Source organism: Setaria italica, chromosome I (genome assembly GCF_000263155.2).
Source record: "Setaria italica strain Yugu1 chromosome I, Setaria_italica_v2.0, whole genome shotgun sequence".
Classification (NCBI taxonomy): domain Eukaryota; kingdom Viridiplantae; phylum Streptophyta; class Magnoliopsida; order Poales; family Poaceae; genus Setaria; species Setaria italica.
In genome coordinates, this window is record NC_028450.1 from 41,220,662 (window position 1) to 41,240,477 (window position 19,816).

Below are 19,816 nucleotides of genomic sequence, written 5' to 3' on the forward strand. Positions count from 1 at the left end.
TCACGGAATAGAAGGCCCATAGAGAAAGCAAAATTGAATTAGGTCCAGACGAGGCCCACTTGCGGACTAACCCTTCCGGCTGCTCTATAAAAGCTCGTCCCCTCCGCCCCCTAGGTTTTTGGCAAGTTCTTCTCCTCCTCGGCGGCGGCGGCGGCGGTAAGCGAAGGAGGCGAAGACGAAATGGTGAGAGATCGCGCTCTCATGGCCGCAGTACCGAGTTCTCCTCGCGTGGATCAGAAGCGCTAATCGATCGGTTGTCGTTGTGTGCAGGGCAAGGGTACGGGGAGCTTCGGCAAGCGCCGGAACAAGACGCACACGCTGTGCGTGCGCTGCGGCCGCCGCTCCTTCCACCTGCAGAAGAGCACCTGCTCCTCCTGCGGCTACCCCGCGGCCCGCATCCGCAAGTGTAAGATCACTGGGTGCTTTCCCCATCTCTCGTTCAGTTTCCTTAAGATTGGCAGATTCGAGGAGAACTTGTAGTATGGTTAGATGTGAATGTGGGAGCACGTAACTGTCGTTGCTTGTGGCTGGGATTGCTGTTCTTACTAGTGCGCTTCTATTTGATTGGTATACTCTATTGGGTGGTGTGCTAATTGATGAAATTGTATGCTAACTTTGTATTTAAATTTTGGGATGTGGCTTGTTCTTTCAGTAGTTAATTATTTGTTGGTGTGTTGTTAGTACATCACTGTAAAAACTGCTATATAAATCTGAACCCTCCCTTCGATTTATTGGTTTTGGCCCAGACTGATAGAATGTTCAACTTCGTGTTTACGTTGTCTTGGCACACGAACTTGCTGAATTAGTGGTACGTTTTCAGTACTTGAGTGTATGGCTCTAGGTCTGTGGACATATGTTGGACTTGTATATTTCCTTCAAGGAACAGTTGTGTTCTGTTGCTGTTCTAACTCCGCTATGACTGCTTCTCTACTAGTAGTAGGTATGGTTTCTATGATTTATCCATGGTTTGAGATAACTTCTATGCTCGTGATTCGTGAATCTTGATGTAGGTATGATTTTATTATTTTGTAGAAGTTTTTCATGTAAGACCTAGTAAATTAGGTTCTGTTCACATGTTTTGTTGCTTTTGTTAGATATGTGAATTTTCCCTGAATTTCATGTAATACTGATCCCAATATTACTGCTTTTTACCCCCAAAAAACAGACAACTGGAGCGTGAAGGCCATTAGGAGGAAGACTACTGGCACAGGGAGGATGAGGTACCTTCGCCACGTGCCACGGAGGTTCAAGAGCAACTTCAGAGAGGGTGAATTCTTGCTGGCTCCTTGTTACGCTTTCTGATCCATTGATTATCTACATAATTGTACTAAACTATTGTGGTGCAAAAACTCATCAGGAACTGAGGCCGTATCAAGGAAGAAGGGAGCTGCTGCTGGCACCAACTAAGCGTGTACTCCAGTTATGTTAGGCGAGGCTTTGGGTCATGAAACTGGTGTTTTTGTTGCTTTACTTTGTGTTCCTAAATTGAGAGGCAAACGATGCTTGTCTATGTTATTCCATATCCTGGATATTAATCTTCAGTTTTGAAATGTCGAATCGTGCCAGATTGTTAATTGTCACCCTATCTACAGAATTAGTCTCCAGCTGCCTTTGTGACGCTGTTACCTTCGCTGTATGTTTTCTGTGAATCTCCGATGATGAGTGCTGCTCGATGATCTTTGGTTGAGAAGTTGGGAATGCGCATGTGCAATTGACCTTCTTTTTTTTTTGAAAATTGATGGAACGGGAACATGTCTATCGTGTGCCCGTGCTCTGGCCTATCATTCAGATTCAGTTTGAAAGCACTGCTGCCAAACGTGTCCGCTGGCGTTGAATTGATTCAGATTCAGTGTGGAGGCTTCACCGCTTCAGATGGCTAACGAGGGTGCTGTCGTTGCTGCAAACTGTTGATCCCATCGATCCGGGAACATGGCTGCTAACGAGGGTTGCTAACTGTTGGAAGGAAATCCCATCTGGAACGCGTCAAATATACAAGCAGCAGCGCTGGTGCCAACCCTGCAGCACCCTAAACTTGCCTTCGACGTCCTACGGTTCCCTCATGCTCCTAACCGACTGCGCCTGAAGCTTCTAAAAATGTTGTTACTTCCTTTCATTGCCCGTATCGCTCCACGCCTCCATCTCCAGCCGGCGCGATGTCGGCCGGCGGAGGGCACGGCGACGACCGTAGCCTGACGTCACCGCCCCGGCCGCCGCCGCCGCCCTCCCCGCTCCACCTTCTGGAGGTGACCGTGATCTCGGCGCAGGACCTGCACCGGCGCCGCCTCGGCCGGCGGGTGCGCGCGTACGCCGTGGCGTGGGCGGACGAGGCGCACAAGCTGCGCACGGGCGTGGACCGCGCGGGCGGCGCGGCGCCCACGTGGAACGACCGGTTCCTGTTCCGCGTGGGCGGCGCGTTCCTGCGCTCCGACACGGCGGCGGTCACCGTGGAGGTGCGCGGCGCCGGGGGCGGCCCGCTGGGCGTGGGCGGCGACCCCGTCCTCGGCCTCACGCGCATCGTCGTGAGCACCTTCGTGCGCCCCGGCGGCAGCGGCGGCCGGCAGGTGGCGGCGCTGCTGCTCCGGCGGCCGCGCTCGCTCCGGCCGCAGGGCATCGTCAACGTGGCCGTCGCGCTGCTGGACGCCGCCCGCGCTGCACGCACCGTGCCGCTCTACGACGCACCCGGCTCGCCCGACGCGTTCGCCGTCAGGGACCTCGTCATGACGAGGACGGCGTCGCTGTGCAAGATCGCCGAGCTCGGCGAAGAGGAGCCGGACGTCGACGAGGACCAGAGCAACCCGGCGTTCGTCGACCACTCCGGGCGGCTGGACCCCAGGGGCGTCGCCGTGGAGCAGAGGAAGCTCGAGCTGAAGCTTGAGAAGTGGAAGGCTGACCTGTCGCCGGGCCCCAAGGAAGGCAGACGCGGCGGCGCGCGGAGGTGGGGTCGGGGCTTGTGCTTCCGTGGCAGCGGCGAGTGGGGCAGGTAACACCACCGATCATCCAGACCGCAGCATGTCTGGATGGAAAGAACGGCGCGACAGGATGCTCGTGTAGTGTAACATGATATGCCATGCGACACCAGCTTTTACCGCGAAAAATCTGTGATTTATTCAGATTGTTTAGGTTACAGTTTTTCGACTTGATTATTTGTTTAGGTTTGGCCACAGTATGCAAAAAACAAATATTGCAAAAAAAATAAAGAGAGGGGTCGTGTGCTTGTCTCTTCTCCAGGACTCCATGTTGCTTGGTGTGTTCTCATTATCTGTGTTGGCAACTTGAGAGTTGAGACGGTGGTCGCATTTTGATCATATATTCATATCTCAAAAATTACAAACTGGATCATGGGAAAAGGCTGTTCTAAATGTGCTAAGCATGGAGTAAAAGGGAAAATGTAGGACATAAATAACCTTGCAAAAACACTTGTGGCGGTACGACAAGAATCTTTGAGACTTGGAGGACCGAAGCAAACAAAAATAAAATTAAGAATCTTATTCGTAAACACATCAAGAACCACACAATCGGGCCCACGTGTCAACGGCTCATGTTATCTCCTCTGCCATCATCCCTTCCTACTGGCCTCGCGCCCCTCCACATCACAAGCACACCGCCAGGCGCCAAGCCTGCCTGCTCCGTTGCCTGGCCATCTCCGTCCCTCCCCTCCGCCTCGCGGAAACCGGCAACCATGGCCAACTCCTGCCTCTCCACCGCCGCGCGAGCGGCGCTGCGCCTTCCCTGTCCCAAGTTTTCGGGCGACGCCGCGGGGGCGCAGCTCCAGCTCCAGGTCCAGTACGCGTCCGTGTTCCCGCGCCCGGCGCGCGCGCACCACCGGGTCGTCGCCGACCACGTCGCCGCGCCCGCGGTCCCCGTGGCGCGGAGGCGCTTGCTCGCGGTCACCGGGATGGTGTCGCAGGAGGAGGCCGCGGCCACGGCTGTCGAGGAGGAGGAGGAGGAGGAGGTCGCGGAGGGACAGTTGCTAGAGCAAGACGAGGTCGCGGAACAAGAGCAGGAACAGGAGCAAGATGGGGTCGTCGAGGCTAGCTCGGACGACGGTAGCGCGTCGGAGGCGGCGAGCACCACCACCACCAAGCTCTACTTCGGGAACCTGCCGTACAACTGCGACAGCGCGCAGCTTGCCGGCATTGTGCAGGAGTACGCCAGCCCGGAGATGGTCGAGGTACGCGTGCTGCTCACTCGAATGCCGAAATGCGCGATTAGCTATCGTATCTGCTTCTGTCAGAAATTTAGTAAAATGCATTCAGAATTACTGCTAGATTGTCCTTGTCCAGGAATTTTACTACGGCATGCCATCTCATTCGATTCAAAACTCACAGTCACACATCATATTTATCTAACCAAGATTTCTCTGCTCTGAAAACAACCACCCCATCCATGAAGCCTGAGCAATCGTTTCGAGCACGGTTATTGCTTGGGTGAAAACTGAAACGCGGAGACGGCCGAGTGCCCTTACCGCAACCGCAATCGTGGCTGCCGCCATGCGGCTTTCGGGTGCGGAGAACCGCGCGCCGCCCTCCAGTCTTGCTGCAGGTGGAGAGATTGGTGGGGGACTGTGGTGCTAGGGCTTGAGCCGGGGGCTTGTGGCCGAGGCGGGGATTCTTGACCCCGGCGTCGAGGACGGCGCCGGCGGTGGATGGCCGGAGGAGGAGAGGACCACGACCAGGGGATTATTTGAAAATAACTAGGAGGCTAAATGAAAATAATCGGATCGCAACTATTAATCGCGATCCATTTCAGAGGGTTATTTGTAAATAGTAGGGTGTAAAGTGAAAATATTCGGCTCGCGGTTATCGATCGCGATCCAAATCAGGGGGTATATGAAAAATAATCGGATCGCGATCTGCAAATGTTTTGGGCCGGCGGCATGGAAGCTGGCGAGGCGCTCGCGCCGGCCGGCCTCCGCTAGCTCCCCCGCTCGGCGGTTTCCTCCGTTAGGATCAAGCGCTCAACCAACGCGCGGGGCCCGGGGCACAATCCGGGAGATGTTTCGCGGCAGCCCAATCGTTCCTACAACAAATAGGATACTTGCCACACATTCAGCTCGCCTAAGACTGGTTAATTTGATCTCAGAATTTCCATGTGTAGGTGTTGTACGATCGCACCACGGGAAGAAGCCGAGGGTTCGCCTTCGTGACAATGACCACAGTTCAAGACTGCGAGCTAGTCATCAAGAACCTCGACGGCAGTGTAAGTGTGTAGCCCCCTCATCTCAGCTACCAGTTCCAGCACCAATCAACTATGTGTTGTGACGGGGTTTGATCTCCCTTATCGATCAGCTGTACGGTGGCCGGACGATGAAGGTAAACTTCGCTGACAGGCCGAAACCAAAGCTGCCGCTGTACCCGGAGACGGACCACAAGCTCTTCGTCGGCAATCTGTCCTGGACTGTCACCTCGGAGATGCTCACGGAGGCGTTCCAGCGGTGTGGCAATGTGGTCGGCGCGAGGGTGCTCTACGACGGTGAGACCGGCCGGTCCCGGGGCTATGGTTTCGTCTGCTACTCCACCAAGGAGGAGATGGACGAGGCTCTTTCCTCGCTCAACGGAATGGTATGCCATGTCTGAAAAACTTATACAGTTGTGACTATTGTGTCTCTGAAATAAATTTTACGGATGCTGCTGCCAGTTACCAGAAAGATGAATTGTTTCAGATGAATGTGGTGAGCTGAGTTTTCCCCCCTGAACGAACTGTGTGCGCTGAAATGTATTTGCTTAATACAACTAGCTGAATTTGCAAGAAATTATGATTTGATGAATATTTTGTGGTTCATAGACATGTAAGACTTTTTACCTGCCCTTTCTTTCTAGTGACTGACAAATGCTTGCGTTGTTCAAATGGTGTATTGATATGAATCTGCTGAAAACATTGAGCTGAACAGTAGTGCATAATGCAGGAAATGGAAGGCAGGGAGATCAGGGTCAACTTGGCCCTTGGAAAGAAGTAACAGAGTTGAAATAGGGAGGAAGTTCTTTTAAAAAAAGAGAGATAGGAAGTTGCAGTTGACATGTGATGCCTCCTTGCAATGCAAAGTGTGAAATGCGACCAAGACGGCGACGCTTACTTACCGGAGCACTGCAGGAGCAGGGGAAGGAAAACAGAAATATTTCTGATGTAGTATAGCATGAAAAATTTGTTGCGATCTGGTGTATATTTAGCAAAGACGGTTCATACATTATGAATTGTGATTCTGACAGTTTTGAGGTGCTGGTTACTATTGGGCATTGGTACATAGTTCCATCCTCTTGGAACCAGTTTTTTTTTTATCAATTCTTTCTAAATTTTAAAAGTGTTATGCTGGTACTTCTGATCATTGGAGCACCAATTTTGTTGGATTGGATCCATGCACTGGTGCGCATTTGAAGCTGTTCTTGCTGAAAGAGTTGATAGACTCAAGCCTGAAAGCATCAGTGGTACACCAAGCTTCCTTCTGTCGCTTAGCCTGCGCTTTTTTTGCTTGCTTTGAGCAGGCCGTAGATTTCACTTTCTGTAATTTGGTTTTAGCTTGTCCTGACCCCCACTTTCACTGCCACGGCTCTGTTCTTTGTTTACTTGTAAACTCTTTCCCTTGTAAGCTGTAAATAAAACACGCGTCCAGGCATTCTCTAAAAAAAAAGTACACAAATGGTCATCGCAATACTGACAGATAAATCGCTCTGGAGATGACACAAATCACAAAAACCGGTTGTTGACAAAATCAGTGTATGCACTCAAGGACTAATCCAGAACCTGGGGTCATCTCAGTTTGAGCCATACACCGACCATGTATGGACAAGGGCCACCAAATGTGTCTCAGTTTCAGCAAGCTGTCAAGTAACTGGATTTCATTCTTGAGATGATTTGCAATCTATTCATACATGAAATTCAGCGGCAACCATACATAGACATACAATACATCGTGAGAGATTTTTGCTCAGGGAAGCAAAAACATAGCAAATCGAGGGCCACATGTGTTGTGTCATGGCATGTCCGGATCTCGTTGGCGCGACAAGCCACCACCACATCCTGCTGCACCAGACAAACTAGTCCGCGCCACTTGCCACTCCCCAGTCCCCACGCCAGAGCGACCGGAGGTTTCTGGCACCATGGCCATCTCCGCCGCCTGCAGCATCTGCCTCCACGCCGCCCCGCCCACTCGCCGTGGCGGCAGCGTCGTAGCCTCCGCCGTGCGGTTCGACAGGCGCTCGGCCGTCCTGCTCCTGCTGTCCGCGGCGGGCGCGGCGACGCCGGCGTTGACAGCTCCACCGGCGAACGCTGCGGGCATCGGGCTCTTCGGCATCCGCAAGAAGCTGGAGCGGGCGGAGGAGGCAGCGGCCGAGGCGGTGCGGGATGTGGAGGAGGCGGCGGTGGAGGCCGCGGCCGTCGGCGGGGAGGCAGTGAAGGAGGTGGTGATAGAGGCGGAGAAGGAAGCGAGCGAGGTCGCCGGGGAGGGCCTGCAGCTGGTCGCCGGCGCGGAACTCGCCGGGGATGGGCTGGTCCAGGCCGCGGTGGTCGCCGGCGCCGAGGCGCTCGGGGTCGTCGTGGGCCTGTCCGTGGTCAACGGTATCCTAAAGCCGGAAGCTTAGAATAATGTGTGTGTTGGGCCTTGTAGTTTCGGCCTATCAAGTGTTTGGGCTTAGTGTTTTTCAGTGCCGCTCTTGTAATTTTGTTGATGATTTTACGGTGTACTATAAATTATTATGATTGTTATTAGTGCAGATGCCAGTAGATGAAACCTTGCACCCATTATTCCTGCATTTGCCCCATCTCCATCTAGATCTTAGAGCGTTTCATCTACTGCCATCTTCTCCTGGAAATACTTGAACCGCATTCCTAATGTGGAAGAATGCCATTCCTTTGTTCTTTCTGTAAAAAGAAAGACAGAAAGGTACTTAAAATTTCAGAGTGCACACTGCATCGTTTGTTAACCATGAATTCTATACCTTTGGTCCATGTTAATCAAGATCATCAAGGACACATGGTATACTTGGGGGATGTAGCTGATGGAAGTGCAAAACTGTGATGAATTAACTAGTCAGATTGTTAAGCCATGCACGCCTGTATCAAAATGTTAGCCGAAGTAATAATGAAAAAGTGGCGGCTCAAACAGCATCCCTCGGTGAACCGAATCGAATTTTAAAAAACTAAAACGCTGTCCAAAATCAAATTGATCAGGTTTAATCTTAAATTTAAACAAAATTGTTTCATCGGGCCTTCAAGTGATGTACAATACAATATTTATTTTAGGAATTCATTATTTTTTACACATTTAGAGTATTTAGTTGGACATTGGTTGATGTATTGACATACTATACTACATTGGTTCCCTGTCGAAGCCGAGCCATGTCTGGAGGTTTCGGCGAATTATGAGCGTGGATGTTGGTAGGCGCCGCCATGGCGAACGGAGTAGTGAGGTCGTGTTGATGTCCCAATCCAATCAATAGGGTGTGATAGTTTTGGTGTTGAGTAGTTACCCGCGTTGATGTCCCGATCCAACCGAGCGAGTTTGTGTTCCTTTTCTTTTTTTTCCCTTTGTATCTTTTCAGTCCGGAACTCTTTTTTTAAATATAATCGGCAGCTCTCTTGCCTAATTCGTTTCGAAAAAATATTAGTTCATGGTTTCGATAAGAATAAAAGAGAAAATTAACAATAAATAATTTGATTATATTTTTGTGAGATTATGATTATTTGAAGGAGCAAAGTCGTGAAAAAATCGTAAGGATGCCCACCGCTATATTAACAGGACCCTGAGGGACCTCCGAATCCTAAGATACAAATGAAATAAAATAAAAGGTTAGACCTTGCTTATTTTCCTCTCATGGAAAAAACCCATTCCATGGGAAATTTAAATGGAACGGGTAGGATTCAATCCCTTGTCCAATGGCTATCTAGGAAATTTTTAAATAGGAATTGAATCTTCTAAATTTTATATAGGAATTGAATTTTCTAATTTTTTCTACTGTTTCTCCATTCCAAAAGGGACCTGAATTTGCATCTCAATCTATCCCGATACTTGGAATAGAGCGATGCTTTTCAAACGAGGACTAAGGCTGTCCACACCGGGAACCGCTAAACGATCCTTCAGTACCACGATAGCGGAAAAAATCCCGCACCATGGTATACTGGGTGGCGTCCGCTAACCAAGCGGACGGCCGCCGGTCCGCTACTCCTAGCGGATGCACGGGGCTCCCGCTACTCGCCTCCCGAGGCCGCTAGCCCCAACGAACACCCCCTCACGCCTCCGCTCAGACCATCACCATCGCGCTGGATCCATCGTTGCCGCCGTCTGGGAGGAGGAGGGGGCCAGGGAGGAGGACGGGACCGGTGGGGAGGAAGGATGCGACGCTAGCGGGGAGGAGGATGAGGGCGTCGGCGGGATGGAGGATGAGGGCGCTGGCGGGAAGAAGGAGGAGGGAGCCGGGGTGGAGGAGGATGAGCGGGCTGGCGTGGAGGAGGACGAGCGCGCCGGTGGGGAGGACGAGCCGGCGGGAGGGGAGGAGGGTCGGCCTGGAGGAGGTGCATGAGGAGCCGGCGGGGAGGAGTGCGAGGGGGCGGCGTGGAGGGCGAGGCGTCGGGAGGGGAGGGGAGTGGTTTGGGGGGGAGAGGGGGGGGAGGAGAATAAAATATGGAGTAGTTGGTACAGAGCATGGGATATAGAGTAATGCGGGTGCGGGAGAAATTGGTATAGAGAAGAAAATCTCAATGAATATAATAGAATATATTTTTTTTGAAGTATGAAAATAGAGTATAATGAGCACGGCCAGACTAAGCGACCCAGCAGTTGTACCGTATGAGATGGGTTCTCGAGACCGTATTTGATTGTCCGAAAATCCTCCGGCTTTCCATTGGAAGGGAAGCGATAGCGTGGGCCCAACTAGAAGCACTGGATTATTCGGTTTCGAAAATATACCAGAAACTAGCACAGGAAAAGGGGGAAAAAGAAGGGAAAAAAACACATCGCTGTTTTCGAATGGCCACGGCCGTCCTCCGCCGCCCACTCCTCGCCGCGCTCCTTCCCGCCGGCGCCGGCGCCACCGGACCCTCCCAGTTCCGTATCCGGCGACGTCGGCCCCCACATCCTGTCCTCGCGGTGTCTTCCGACTCCCCCAAGCCCGTCGCCTCCACTTCTGGCGGCGGCGGCAACCCCGACGAGGAGCCGCCTGTCCTGCCGCTCCTCCAAGAACTCGCGGTAAGACGACGTCCTCATAGTCATATAGTCTTACGGCGCATACTGTTTTATTCCCACTAGCTTTTGAACTGTTTCCACGGGCTGTTTGGTTGTAGGATTGCTTGGTTCTTCCACCGAAGTTCCTCTCTCAGCTCCCCCGGGACCTTCGTCTCGACGTAAGCGACTACTTCAGCTCGTCAATTAGTGTTAACATCTGCTATTGCGTTTGCACAAAGATTAGCAGAGGGAACATTTTCATTAAGAATATTTGGCCTCCATGGAAGTATCACTCACTGTAAACACATAGTATATATTGCAGCAGATAGGATCCATGACAGTTACACTGAAATGCTAATGTCTAGTAGAAATCATGTTCATTCAATCTGTTTCAACAGTACTTTTTTCCCTTTCTTGAAGCTCAATGATGCTGCGTTTGATCTCTCCAATGGGCCAGTTCTTGATGAGGTGGGCACTAAAGAACTCAGTAATTGGATGTGCTAAAGGTTTAAGTGTAACCAAACCACACTTACAATGCTTGTAACACCTTTTCTTTGATGAGATATAGTGTGGTCAAGAAGTCGGTGATCTGCTCCTGAACCTGGCAAAATCATGGGAGTTGGCTGATACATCAACATCAAATAGCCTTGCCAAGCAGCTGCCATCGATGGAGCCTTACCTGACGCGCAGCGCCAAATCAGGCATGAACTGCATCATATAATGCTGTCCCTTGTCAACACTCGTGTTCAATGGAATTTGCTTTCTTGATTGAAGGTTGCGTACCTTTCTGTTTGCTTTACATAGTGTAGCATTTGGCAAGCGGCTGGTGTCAACTGGACGGAGGTTTCAGTCAATGGGGCAGTACGGCCAGGGAGAGTTCAAGAAGGTTAGTTACCTGCTCACACTCTGTGCTTCTATTAGTTGTGGTAGATCTCTTTGTTCCTGGCTAAACTACCTGATGATATGTCCAAACAAGCTACCATGTCGATGTGGGATCAGGTATCAGATCAGTTCCGTATAAGCATTTTTGTAAAGAGTTGATTTCAACACGACAAAAATATCTACAAAGTGGATGTATTGCAAACAGATCTTGCCTCAGAATTTGTGTCTCGAATTCATCCTGTCCTTTTGCCTCAGTAAAGCATTGTTTTTTCCTGTGCCATTGCTAACTTAGCTTCTATCAATTATTGTCAAAGATTGGACCACATCACCACAAGGCATGTGAAAAATGTAATATTCATCTGTAGTACTTTTGTAGATTGCTGAAACAATGATCAAGAATGGTAAGCTACTGTCGACATGCCCAGTAGTTCAATCTGATGTTCAGGCTATGAAAGAAAAAAGAAAGCTGAAGGTAAGAACTTCGATACACTTAAATGACCCTTAGGTGAACTTCGAGCATGGCTTAATTCTCATCCCTTGCTCCGGGCAGTTTGGAGAACTTGAGTTCGAACTGACAGCTGAAAAGGCCAATATCGGTGCTGCAGCAGGAGCAGTTTTCGGGTAACATTCAGCTTAGCACAGCATTTCTTCTGTTGAAATTGCAGTTTGGACTTCACTAGATTTATATTGAATACATAATACATGTGAAGACAGTTGGATGATATGTGGTTCAATATAATGTTTCTCTTTCATGGGGTGACATATTATATGATGGCATGATTATCTGTCGAAGATTCTCCTAAGTTATCTGCAGTTAGTCAACACCATTTGTCAAATGGATAGTCTAGTTGCATCCCATGATTGTGGACACATGCACATCGCATGACAGTATTTCCATCTATTTTCTTCTGACCATATTGTCTAAAGAACTCAGCCCCACATTCTTTGCATTATCATTGGACTGGCATACTAGCTGGTTTAGTGCATCTCTCATATTAGAAAGTAAATCACATCTGACAATTGTTTTTTGATTCAGATTTATCTCATGGCAACTAGCACAAGGCGTGCAAGGCATTCCGGACAGTACGAAGCAGTACGCAAACGACAGTGCATTGCAGCTGGCCAAGGTAAAAAAAACAACAACAACAAATCTGCAGATTACAGGTTCCTCGAGCTTGTGAGTTCTATTGGACCCTCCAGCTAACATCTCCCATACCATTTCTTCTAACACAGTCGCTCAAGGTGGCGCTGCTTGTTCTTGGCTACACTTCTACCGGCCTATCCTTATTCACAGCTCTGGGTCTGCTGTTGCTAGCGCAGCAGATAAACTCCGAGGACAAGTCGGAGTAACTGTCGAACACTTCTTTTTTTTTTTCAAAAAAAATGTGGATGCTTTTGTATGCTTGAATAAGGCAATGTGCCAATGTTCAGAGCGTTCTGGCATGTGAATTTTGACACCGAAACGTACATGTATCAGTGCATGCAATTTTCTGTACACAAAAACAAATACCCCAGTTGTTGTGAGTACGAATAGTCGGTGAAGATCTTGAAGCAGAGGAAGCCAGCTTGGGACTGGTTGAAGAACACACAGCCAATGCGCTTGTGCCTTGTGGAGTAAAGGTATACTGTCATGGTTACCAAAGAGGCGCGGAAGAACACAACACGGAACTGTTTCTACCCAACATTGTGCTCCAGAACATGAACTTTCCTGTTCATTTTACCGTTGCTGATATGATGGTTTCTATTCAGAAGATTTCACAAGTGAGTGAGAGCATGACATTCCTATTAATCTTCAAGCTCAAAACAAACAGAGATTGACAGTATCCTTTTTTTAATCTGGATTCAATATTTTATATTCCGCGTGGGTCTCTTGTTTGGAAAGAAAATTCTCCATGCGAATACGACGGAATCTCCGAGACTGATCTGCCAAGCTGGCGTGGCTATACATCCCATAATTTGCAAAAGCCCAAATCCAGGTGGGCCCGGCCCAGTTCATCATCCACTGCTCCGCCGGCCGCTCTTCTTCTCCCCTACCTATATCCCCGGGGACCTCACAGTCACAGCCACATCCTCCTCCGCTGCGCCTCTCGACGGCTCCATCCATCGCATCTACGAGCCAAACCCCAAACTCCCCAAGGAAGCAATGGCTTCCTCCACCCAGGGTCAGGTCATCACCTGCAAAGGTAACCTGATTGATCTTGTCTGCTCTATTTTTTTCGCATCTGTGGTGGTAGTGCGCCAGTGCTGGTTGCTGTCAGTATAGTGTTTTATTTGATCTGGCTGGCGTGGGGGGATTAATGGCTGGTGCGTGTGTGCAGCGGCGGTGGCGTACGAGCCGAACAAGCCGCTCGTGATCGAGGACGTGCAGGTGGCGCCGCCGCAGGCCGGCGAGGTCCGCGTCAAGATCCTCTTCACCGCGCTCTGCCACACCGATCACTACACCTGGAGCGGAAAGGTTTTGTCCTCGTCTCGCTTACCCCCTCCAATTCATGCTCGCACGTTTTTTTTTCTTCCAATCTAGGGTTCTTGGAATTCTGTGAACTGTTCATTTACGCTGGTAGGAGTTGTAACCATAACCATAGTGGCAATCCTAGACAGTATAGCTGTACTGGATTGTAATCTGGCGTTTTATCATTATTGTTATTTCACTGCATCGTGTGGCTTTGTTCCCAGAATTTTTTAAACTGGTCAAATGATGTTACAAAAAAAGAGATCAATTCTAGGGGTGTGCTGTAATGTTTCCCCCCTACTTCTACTCTCCAACTGACAGTAACTTTCAGCAAAAGACTATTTTCTGATTGCTCAACTGGATCCATGTTGATTGTTGAATAGATGCATGCTGGGCTGTTTTAGTAGACTTGTTATCATGTCAGAACTGTATTAATACTTCCACTTGCTATGCAGGATCCTGAGGGTCTCTTTCCTTGCATTCTTGGCCATGAAGCTGCTGGGTAAGCATATAGATTTGTTTCAGTTTCATACACGACTATATATAAATAGTTGGGATTTGATGGACAACTTTTCTTTTGCTTATGTTGATAGAATTGTTGAAAGTGTCGGCGAAGGGGTAACTGATGTGCAGCCTGGTGATCATGTCATTCCTTGCTACCAAGCAGAATGCAAGGAGTGCAAGTTTTGCAAGAGTGGAAAGACTAACCTCTGCGGTAAAATTCGTAGTGCCACAGGGGCAGGTGTCATGATGAATGATCTCAAGAGCAGGTTCTCGATAAATGGAAAGCCCATTTACCATTTCATGGGGACATCAACATTCAGCCAGTACACTGTGGTGCATGATGTCAGCGTTGCAAAGATCAACCCACAGGCACCTCTAGATAAAGTCTGCCTGCTTGGCTGTGGTGTTTCTACTGGTATGTTCTTGTATGCTATTTCATATATGTTTACTGGCTTTTAGGATATGTTTTGCTAATTCAAGCTACATATTTATTCGCTCACACGCTGCAAAGTTTTTTGGATTCCTTGATCTGCAGAATAGTTTCCCAGACACACAGGTTGTCATGTAGCTTCATGCTAAGTAACTTTGCATGCAGTGCTTATATATTTGTCTGCCTCAATGTCATGCTGTATACTTGTATTACTACCAATGCATTGTTATCTTTCTTGTTAGCACCTGAAATGCAGTAGTTGGCGTCGATGTTTTCTTAACATACTTATCATCAAGATGTTTTTTACACCTGTTTATGATTTATGCAAGTAGTGAAAAGTTAGCAGTGGTTTTGATCTCATGCAGAAACTTGCATGCCATTTGTGTCTGTGATGGCGCAGGTCCCTATTCTTATTCTGTTAAATGGATTAATTATAAAGAACCCTACTATTGTTACAGTGATTTAATTACTGACAACCTGTTTAGTACTTTCACATACTTTCATTATCCTCCAAAAAATTTCCAATCAGAATTGATATTTAATTTGCCTATATATCTAACAAAGTTTGCCTATATATCTAACAAAGTTCACTCATCCAGGTCTTGGAGCAGTGTGGAATACTGCAAAGGTTGAAGCTGGCTCTGTTGTTGCTGTTTTTGGCCTTGGCACAGTTGGGCTTGCAGTAAGTTTCTCGTGCTGGGTCTTTGCTGAGATTTTTTTTAATTTTATTTTTTAGATCAGGGTCGTTGCTGAGTTGGTGAATAGGATTTTGACGTCTGAGTATTCCATTTTAGGTTGCTGAGGGTGCAAAATCAGCTGGTGCTTCTCGGATTATTGGCATTGACATTGATAGTAAAAAGTTTGATGTTGGTATGATTTATTGTTGCAATAATGTTCGTCAAACCTTTATTCTCTCACGTTGTTTTTTTAACTGGTGAAATGAGCAATTCAAATTCCTGTGTTTTCAAGGCATTGAGATTTGAGTGTTTTTTCTCTTCACATGCGCAAGTTGTGAAATCTATTATTAAATTCTGCTGGTTTGATACGAATGGGATCTGGGAAGTGCCCACTGCCCAGCTTTGTCTAATGTGTAATAGAAAATCTCTGAAGTTTTGTATTGCTAAACTTAAATAATTTCTACCATGTAAACTGTATATCTACCACCAGCTAATAGAAGCTTGAAAGCATTTTGTTCATAATGTCCAGAACTTTGATGCATCTCTATAGTTACTGAATCTTACAGTGGCTTATGAGTTCTGATAGAAAGGCACGCATTGATTCTGGACCTGATTTTCATCTTAATCTCTGTTAATGTGTTCTCAACAGTCAACAGTTAATGCTGAGGACATTTTCAGTGCCTAAAACAATCAATGAGTGCAAATGTATTCTTTCATAATTCAAACTTGATGCGCTGTACTAGTTACCTAGCCTATTAATCACATTGCTTCAGTACAACAGGGTGTGCAGTTACTTGTGCTGTTTGAGCAATCATTTATATAGACTATGTACTCATTATTACATCAGTTGTCTATACCTATAATACACGTGTCTTATAATTCTTTCTTCCATTGTGCCTGTTTACAGCAAAGAACTTTGGAGTTACAGAATTTGTGAACCCAAAAGACCATGACAAACCGATACAACAGGTCTTAGTTGATCTCACAGATGGTGGTGTGGATTACAGTTTTGAATGCATTGGAAATGTTTCTGTTATGAGGGCTGCACTGGAATGCTGCCACAAGGTAAGCACTCTCAATGCAATATCTGAACTGATTCATGTTTGTCCAGCCATTGGGAGTGAAATACCCTCTCTTTTTTTTTCACTGATCTAAGTTTTGCGGGCACACCTGTAGGGCTGGGGAACCTCTGTCATTGTTGGTGTGGCTGCTTCTGGCCAGGAGATCGCCACACGGCCATTCCAACTTGTGACTGGCCGTGTCTGGAAGGGAACAGCTTTCGGAGGCTTCAAGAGCCGAACCCATGTCCCATGGCTTGTTGAGAAGTACTTGAACAAGGTACTACACTACCCTGAACACTTGCCGAATCAAGTGTTGGATGAGTTTTTCGTTCTGCCCTCACCAAAATTTTCCAATGCTATCAACAGGAAATCAAGGTGGACGAGTACATTACCCACAACATGAACCTAGCCGACATGAACAAGGCGTTCCACCTGCTGCACGAAGGTGGCTGCCTGCGCTGCGTGCTGGCAATGCAGGACTGAAGTTTCTAAGCGGAGCATTTTGCATCATGCCGGGTTGTAATCTAGCTTACGTGCCTTTGGAACTTGAACTCTTTGGCCCCGTTTGGTCTGGAAACCCTCTGAACCCACTGTTATAATAATATGTTCTGTTGGATGCCCGCTGATGGTTACTGCTGTCTGGTACATGTTGACTTGTATCTTGGTTGCAAATGTGCCGTTTCTGAATAATCTTATCAAATTTTCTTGCAATGATAATTGCTGCGTTCAGCATCATTCATTTATCGAGTAGACAATGAGAAATGTAATGCACGGTCAGTCTGCATTCAAACCACCAGGGACATGGAGGTGCAAGTTTTACTTTCTCTAAATCATTGGGTCGACCGAATTTTCATTTAATATTACCATCCCAAGTTACAAGTTAAAAGTGAGATACAAATATACTAGCTAGCTGATACAATTACCATGAAAAATCAGGCAGAACATCTTTACCATGAAAAATTACACAATAGTACAAAATTACTGTATATGGTATACAGGTACACACTGTCTCAAGATATGGCATTGGCTTTTCTGATAGAGTGGATGGTGATTTGATATTAAAAAAAACTTCCAGATGGCACCGGCAAGTTTCTCCAGCCTCTCCGTAACTAGCGTTGGGTGCACAACAACACTGAACTCTGGTGTCAAAATTTCTGAATGCCATGATGCCACCTCACTACCTGACAACAGTGCTCAATTTCATCGCTTCTCCATGACTTCAACTCCGTTGCCTGCTGATCAGAATTGCCATTAAAAAAGCGTAAATCAACGGTGAAACAACTAATGGCATCTAAACAGCTCCAACTGCAGATGACCATGCAATATTGACCTTAGAATTAAACCAAGAACAATTTGCATCACAATCCAGTTGTCATTAGACTATATATGAATCAGGGTTATCCTGGCTCTGATGTCTGATTCGGATGTCAGTAGACATTAGACTAAGGTGAAACTTTCTGCTTAAGTTACTTCCCACGGCCATTGAAACACAAGTAAACCAGGCTGAAACATGATTGCACAGCAGTGAAATAAATTCTTGGTGTTCAGTGTTTTCTTGAGACTATAAACAGTCCCGTGTATCTTCATAAGAATCACAACAAATTGTAGAGATAACTTGTAGGAAAAGGCATATTCAGTCATATAAGTATGATTCAGTAATGCTAGAGTTTTTAGAAACGTCGTTTCAAGTTAAAATAAACAACACTTCTTCTGTTTTGGAAAGGACAATGGTTTACAAAAATTACCATGCACAATTGAAGCAAAATTCATCACTTAAGAGTACTTTACCATGGAAAGTTCAACAGCAGATAATTTTATAGTGATTGCTTCCACATATGCAAGTACCAATAAATTAACCAACATGCAAGACATGACAGGATCTGAGTTCTAGCGTGCAAGATAAGAACAAGACAAATGGCTGAAGGAAGCTGCAACTGGAGTGCTAAGAATTTGTGTGCATACCAATCTGAACCCGTGGCTTCCTCTCACCAGCAGATGGCTTCTTCTTCATGTAGCAGCTATTCCAATCACCTCCATCTTGCGAATAATAATCCATCGGGTAGTCACCTCCAAAATCCCCACTGGAACAATCACAATCTCCACAAGTTCCTGATCCTGAACAACACCCACTACCACGGTCGCCACCACATTCCCTGCTGTCCTTCTCCCACCACCCAGGGACGTAACCCAGAGCGACATCGAACTCAAAGGTCGTCAGCACTGGCTTCTTGAAGCCCTCCCCCCAATCAATGGACAAGCGAGGGCAAGCAATTTGTACCCAAGCATCAATTGAATCCCCAAACAGCTCCATCCTCGACGGGGACATCTCCGACATGAGCACCACCGTGTGGTCCAGTCCTTTCTCCTCCAAATGCTCCACCACCCTGTCAAGAACCTTCACACTTCCCTGCCTCCCCAGTGTGCCGAGTATCACTCCCCAGCTCTTCGCCCTCCTCGCTGCCAGCACTGCCGCTTTCCTCGCCTGCTTCATGCCAATATGATCATACTCCTCCAGCACAAGAACCCCGAGAAATGGGTCAAAACGATAGGCCTTCACCCCTGGATTGGCGATCATAAACGCCTCGAGGTGGAACCTCCCGTCAGCGACGAACACCACCGCACCCACCGCCTCTGAATTCTTCAGCGTCGGGGCGGTGCACCCCAGAATTTCGCCAGCGGACAGCGGTTTCGCCTGTGGCACGACGATGTCGCGGTACCCCTCTTTTGTGAGCATCTCGCGCGCGGCGTGCACTGCTGAGATGAACTGCACGGTCCCGGCGATGGCGAGGCGGGGCGCGGCGGCTGGGTCCGGGAAGGCGTTGCGGACGGCGGCGGCGAGGCGGGTCGCGTCGACGCGGATCTCGACGAAGACGTAGAGCACTGGGAGGAGGGAGGACGTGACGGGGACGAGGCAGGAGTGGCCGTAGTGGACGAGGACGTCGGCGGCGAGCGCCTTCGCGGGGCGATCGGCGAGGCAGCAGGCTCCGTAGGTGGCGTCGGCTAGGACGAGGACGTCGTTGGAGGGGTCCGGCTCGAGGTAGGGCGCGAGGATGTGCGAGAGGGGGAGCGAGAAGAGGAGTAGCCCCTCGGGGAGCTGGAGCGCGACGCGGCGGGCGCCCGCGGAGCGGATGCGGTGTGCCGTCTTGGGGAGCTCGAAGTTGTAGTTGGCCGGGAGGAGGGAGGTGGCGGCGGCGGTGAGGGTGGGGTCGTTGAGGATGGAGGGCGGGATTGGGGTGTGGAAGAAGCGCTTGGGCGGATTGGCTGGCTTCTTGTTCCTCTTGGTGGGGCTCTGCGGAGATGCTTCCACGGCTGTGAGAGCAAGAGAGGTGGAGGCGTCGCCGGCGTCCATGGCGGCGAACGGTGGCGGCGGCGGGTGGGAGAGCTTGGAGAGGGTTTAGCCTGACGTGTCAGTATGGAGTGTGGACCCAGCCGAAGCAAACAATTCTAGTAGACAGTCAGAGACGAAGCGAGATCAGACATGTGGGCCGAGAGTCGCCGAAAGACACGGCCTAATAACTGTGACCCAAAACTTGCGCCTAATTCGGCCCGGCCCGCACGAGTCACCATCGCGGGCTGAAGAGCGCGTTGCGTTGCGTGGCGGTTGCCCATCCACCCACCCCGAAAAAAAGTGCAGCGAGCAGTCAGAGTGGTGGGCCAGGC

The 19,816-nt window shown here is 48.8% G+C and overlaps 7 protein-coding genes across 8 annotated transcripts; 6 read left to right on the forward strand and 1 right to left on the reverse strand.

The window, feature by feature from the left end:
- Positions 1–42: 42 nt before the first annotated feature.
- On the forward strand, positions 43–1,604 carry LOC101765315 (60S ribosomal protein L37-3). Its single transcript, XM_004954291.3, has 4 exons — positions 43–183; positions 271–406; positions 1,166–1,267; positions 1,358–1,604. The coding sequence occupies exons 1-4, from the start codon at positions 181–183 to the stop codon at positions 1,405–1,407; spliced, it is 291 nt and encodes a 96-aa protein (XP_004954348.1). The 5' UTR covers positions 43–180; the 3' UTR covers positions 1,408–1,604.
- A 128-nt stretch (positions 1,605–1,732) lies between these two features.
- LOC101765467 lies at positions 1,733–3,222 on the forward strand. Its single transcript, XM_004955216.2, has one exon. It carries the CDS (start codon positions 2,154–2,156, stop codon positions 2,982–2,984), a length of 831 nt encoding a protein of 276 aa, XP_004955273.1. The 5' UTR covers positions 1,733–2,153; the 3' UTR covers positions 2,985–3,222.
- Positions 3,223–3,562: 340 nt separating this feature from the next.
- On the forward strand, positions 3,563–6,274 carry LOC101764924 (28 kDa ribonucleoprotein, chloroplastic). Its single transcript, XM_004954290.4, has 4 exons — positions 3,563–4,171; positions 5,098–5,199; positions 5,289–5,561; positions 5,906–6,274. Exons 1-4 carry the CDS (start codon positions 3,680–3,682, stop codon positions 5,954–5,956), a joined length of 918 nt encoding a protein of 305 aa, XP_004954347.1. The 5' UTR covers positions 3,563–3,679; the 3' UTR covers positions 5,957–6,274.
- Positions 6,275–7,094: 820 nt separating this feature from the next.
- LOC101765875 lies at positions 7,095–7,574 on the forward strand. The gene has a single exon (XM_004955217.1). The coding sequence runs from the start codon at positions 7,095–7,097 to the stop codon at positions 7,572–7,574; it is 480 nt and encodes a 159-aa protein (XP_004955274.1).
- A 2,335-nt stretch (positions 7,575–9,909) lies between these two features.
- LOC101766970 lies at positions 9,910–12,796 on the forward strand. Its single transcript, XM_004954295.4, has 9 exons — positions 9,910–10,177; positions 10,273–10,332; positions 10,574–10,621; positions 10,722–10,854; positions 10,963–11,039; positions 11,412–11,507; positions 11,586–11,656; positions 12,072–12,162; positions 12,269–12,796. The coding sequence occupies exons 1-9, from the start codon at positions 9,959–9,961 to the stop codon at positions 12,383–12,385; spliced, it is 912 nt and encodes a 303-aa protein (XP_004954352.1). The 5' UTR covers positions 9,910–9,958; the 3' UTR covers positions 12,386–12,796.
- Positions 12,797–13,006: 210 nt separating this feature from the next.
- On the forward strand, positions 13,007–16,858 carry LOC101766550 (alcohol dehydrogenase class-3). Its single transcript, XM_004954294.4, has 9 exons — positions 13,007–13,218; positions 13,354–13,490; positions 13,940–13,986; positions 14,078–14,403; positions 15,018–15,100; positions 15,213–15,288; positions 16,003–16,160; positions 16,272–16,433; positions 16,523–16,858. Exons 1-9 carry the CDS (start codon positions 13,179–13,181, stop codon positions 16,637–16,639), a joined length of 1,146 nt encoding a protein of 381 aa, XP_004954351.1. The 5' UTR covers positions 13,007–13,178; the 3' UTR covers positions 16,640–16,858.
- A 100-nt stretch (positions 16,859–16,958) lies between these two features.
- On the reverse strand, positions 16,959–19,573 carry LOC101767368 (2-(3-amino-3-carboxypropyl)histidine synthase subunit 1). Of its 2 annotated transcripts, none has more exons than XM_004954297.2 (2): positions 18,119–19,573; positions 16,959–17,388 (listed from the first exon to the last, which is right to left on the reverse strand). In XM_004954297.2, the coding sequence occupies exons 1-2, from the start codon at positions 19,503–19,505 to the stop codon at positions 17,357–17,359; spliced, it is 1,419 nt and encodes a 472-aa protein (XP_004954354.1). In that variant the 5' UTR covers positions 19,506–19,573; the 3' UTR covers positions 16,959–17,356. The 2 variants fall into 2 exon arrangements, with proteins under 2 accessions (XP_004954354.1, XP_004954353.1); XM_004954296.2 differs by having other exon boundaries at positions 16,959–17,391.
- Between the last annotated feature and the right edge of the window lie 243 nt (positions 19,574–19,816).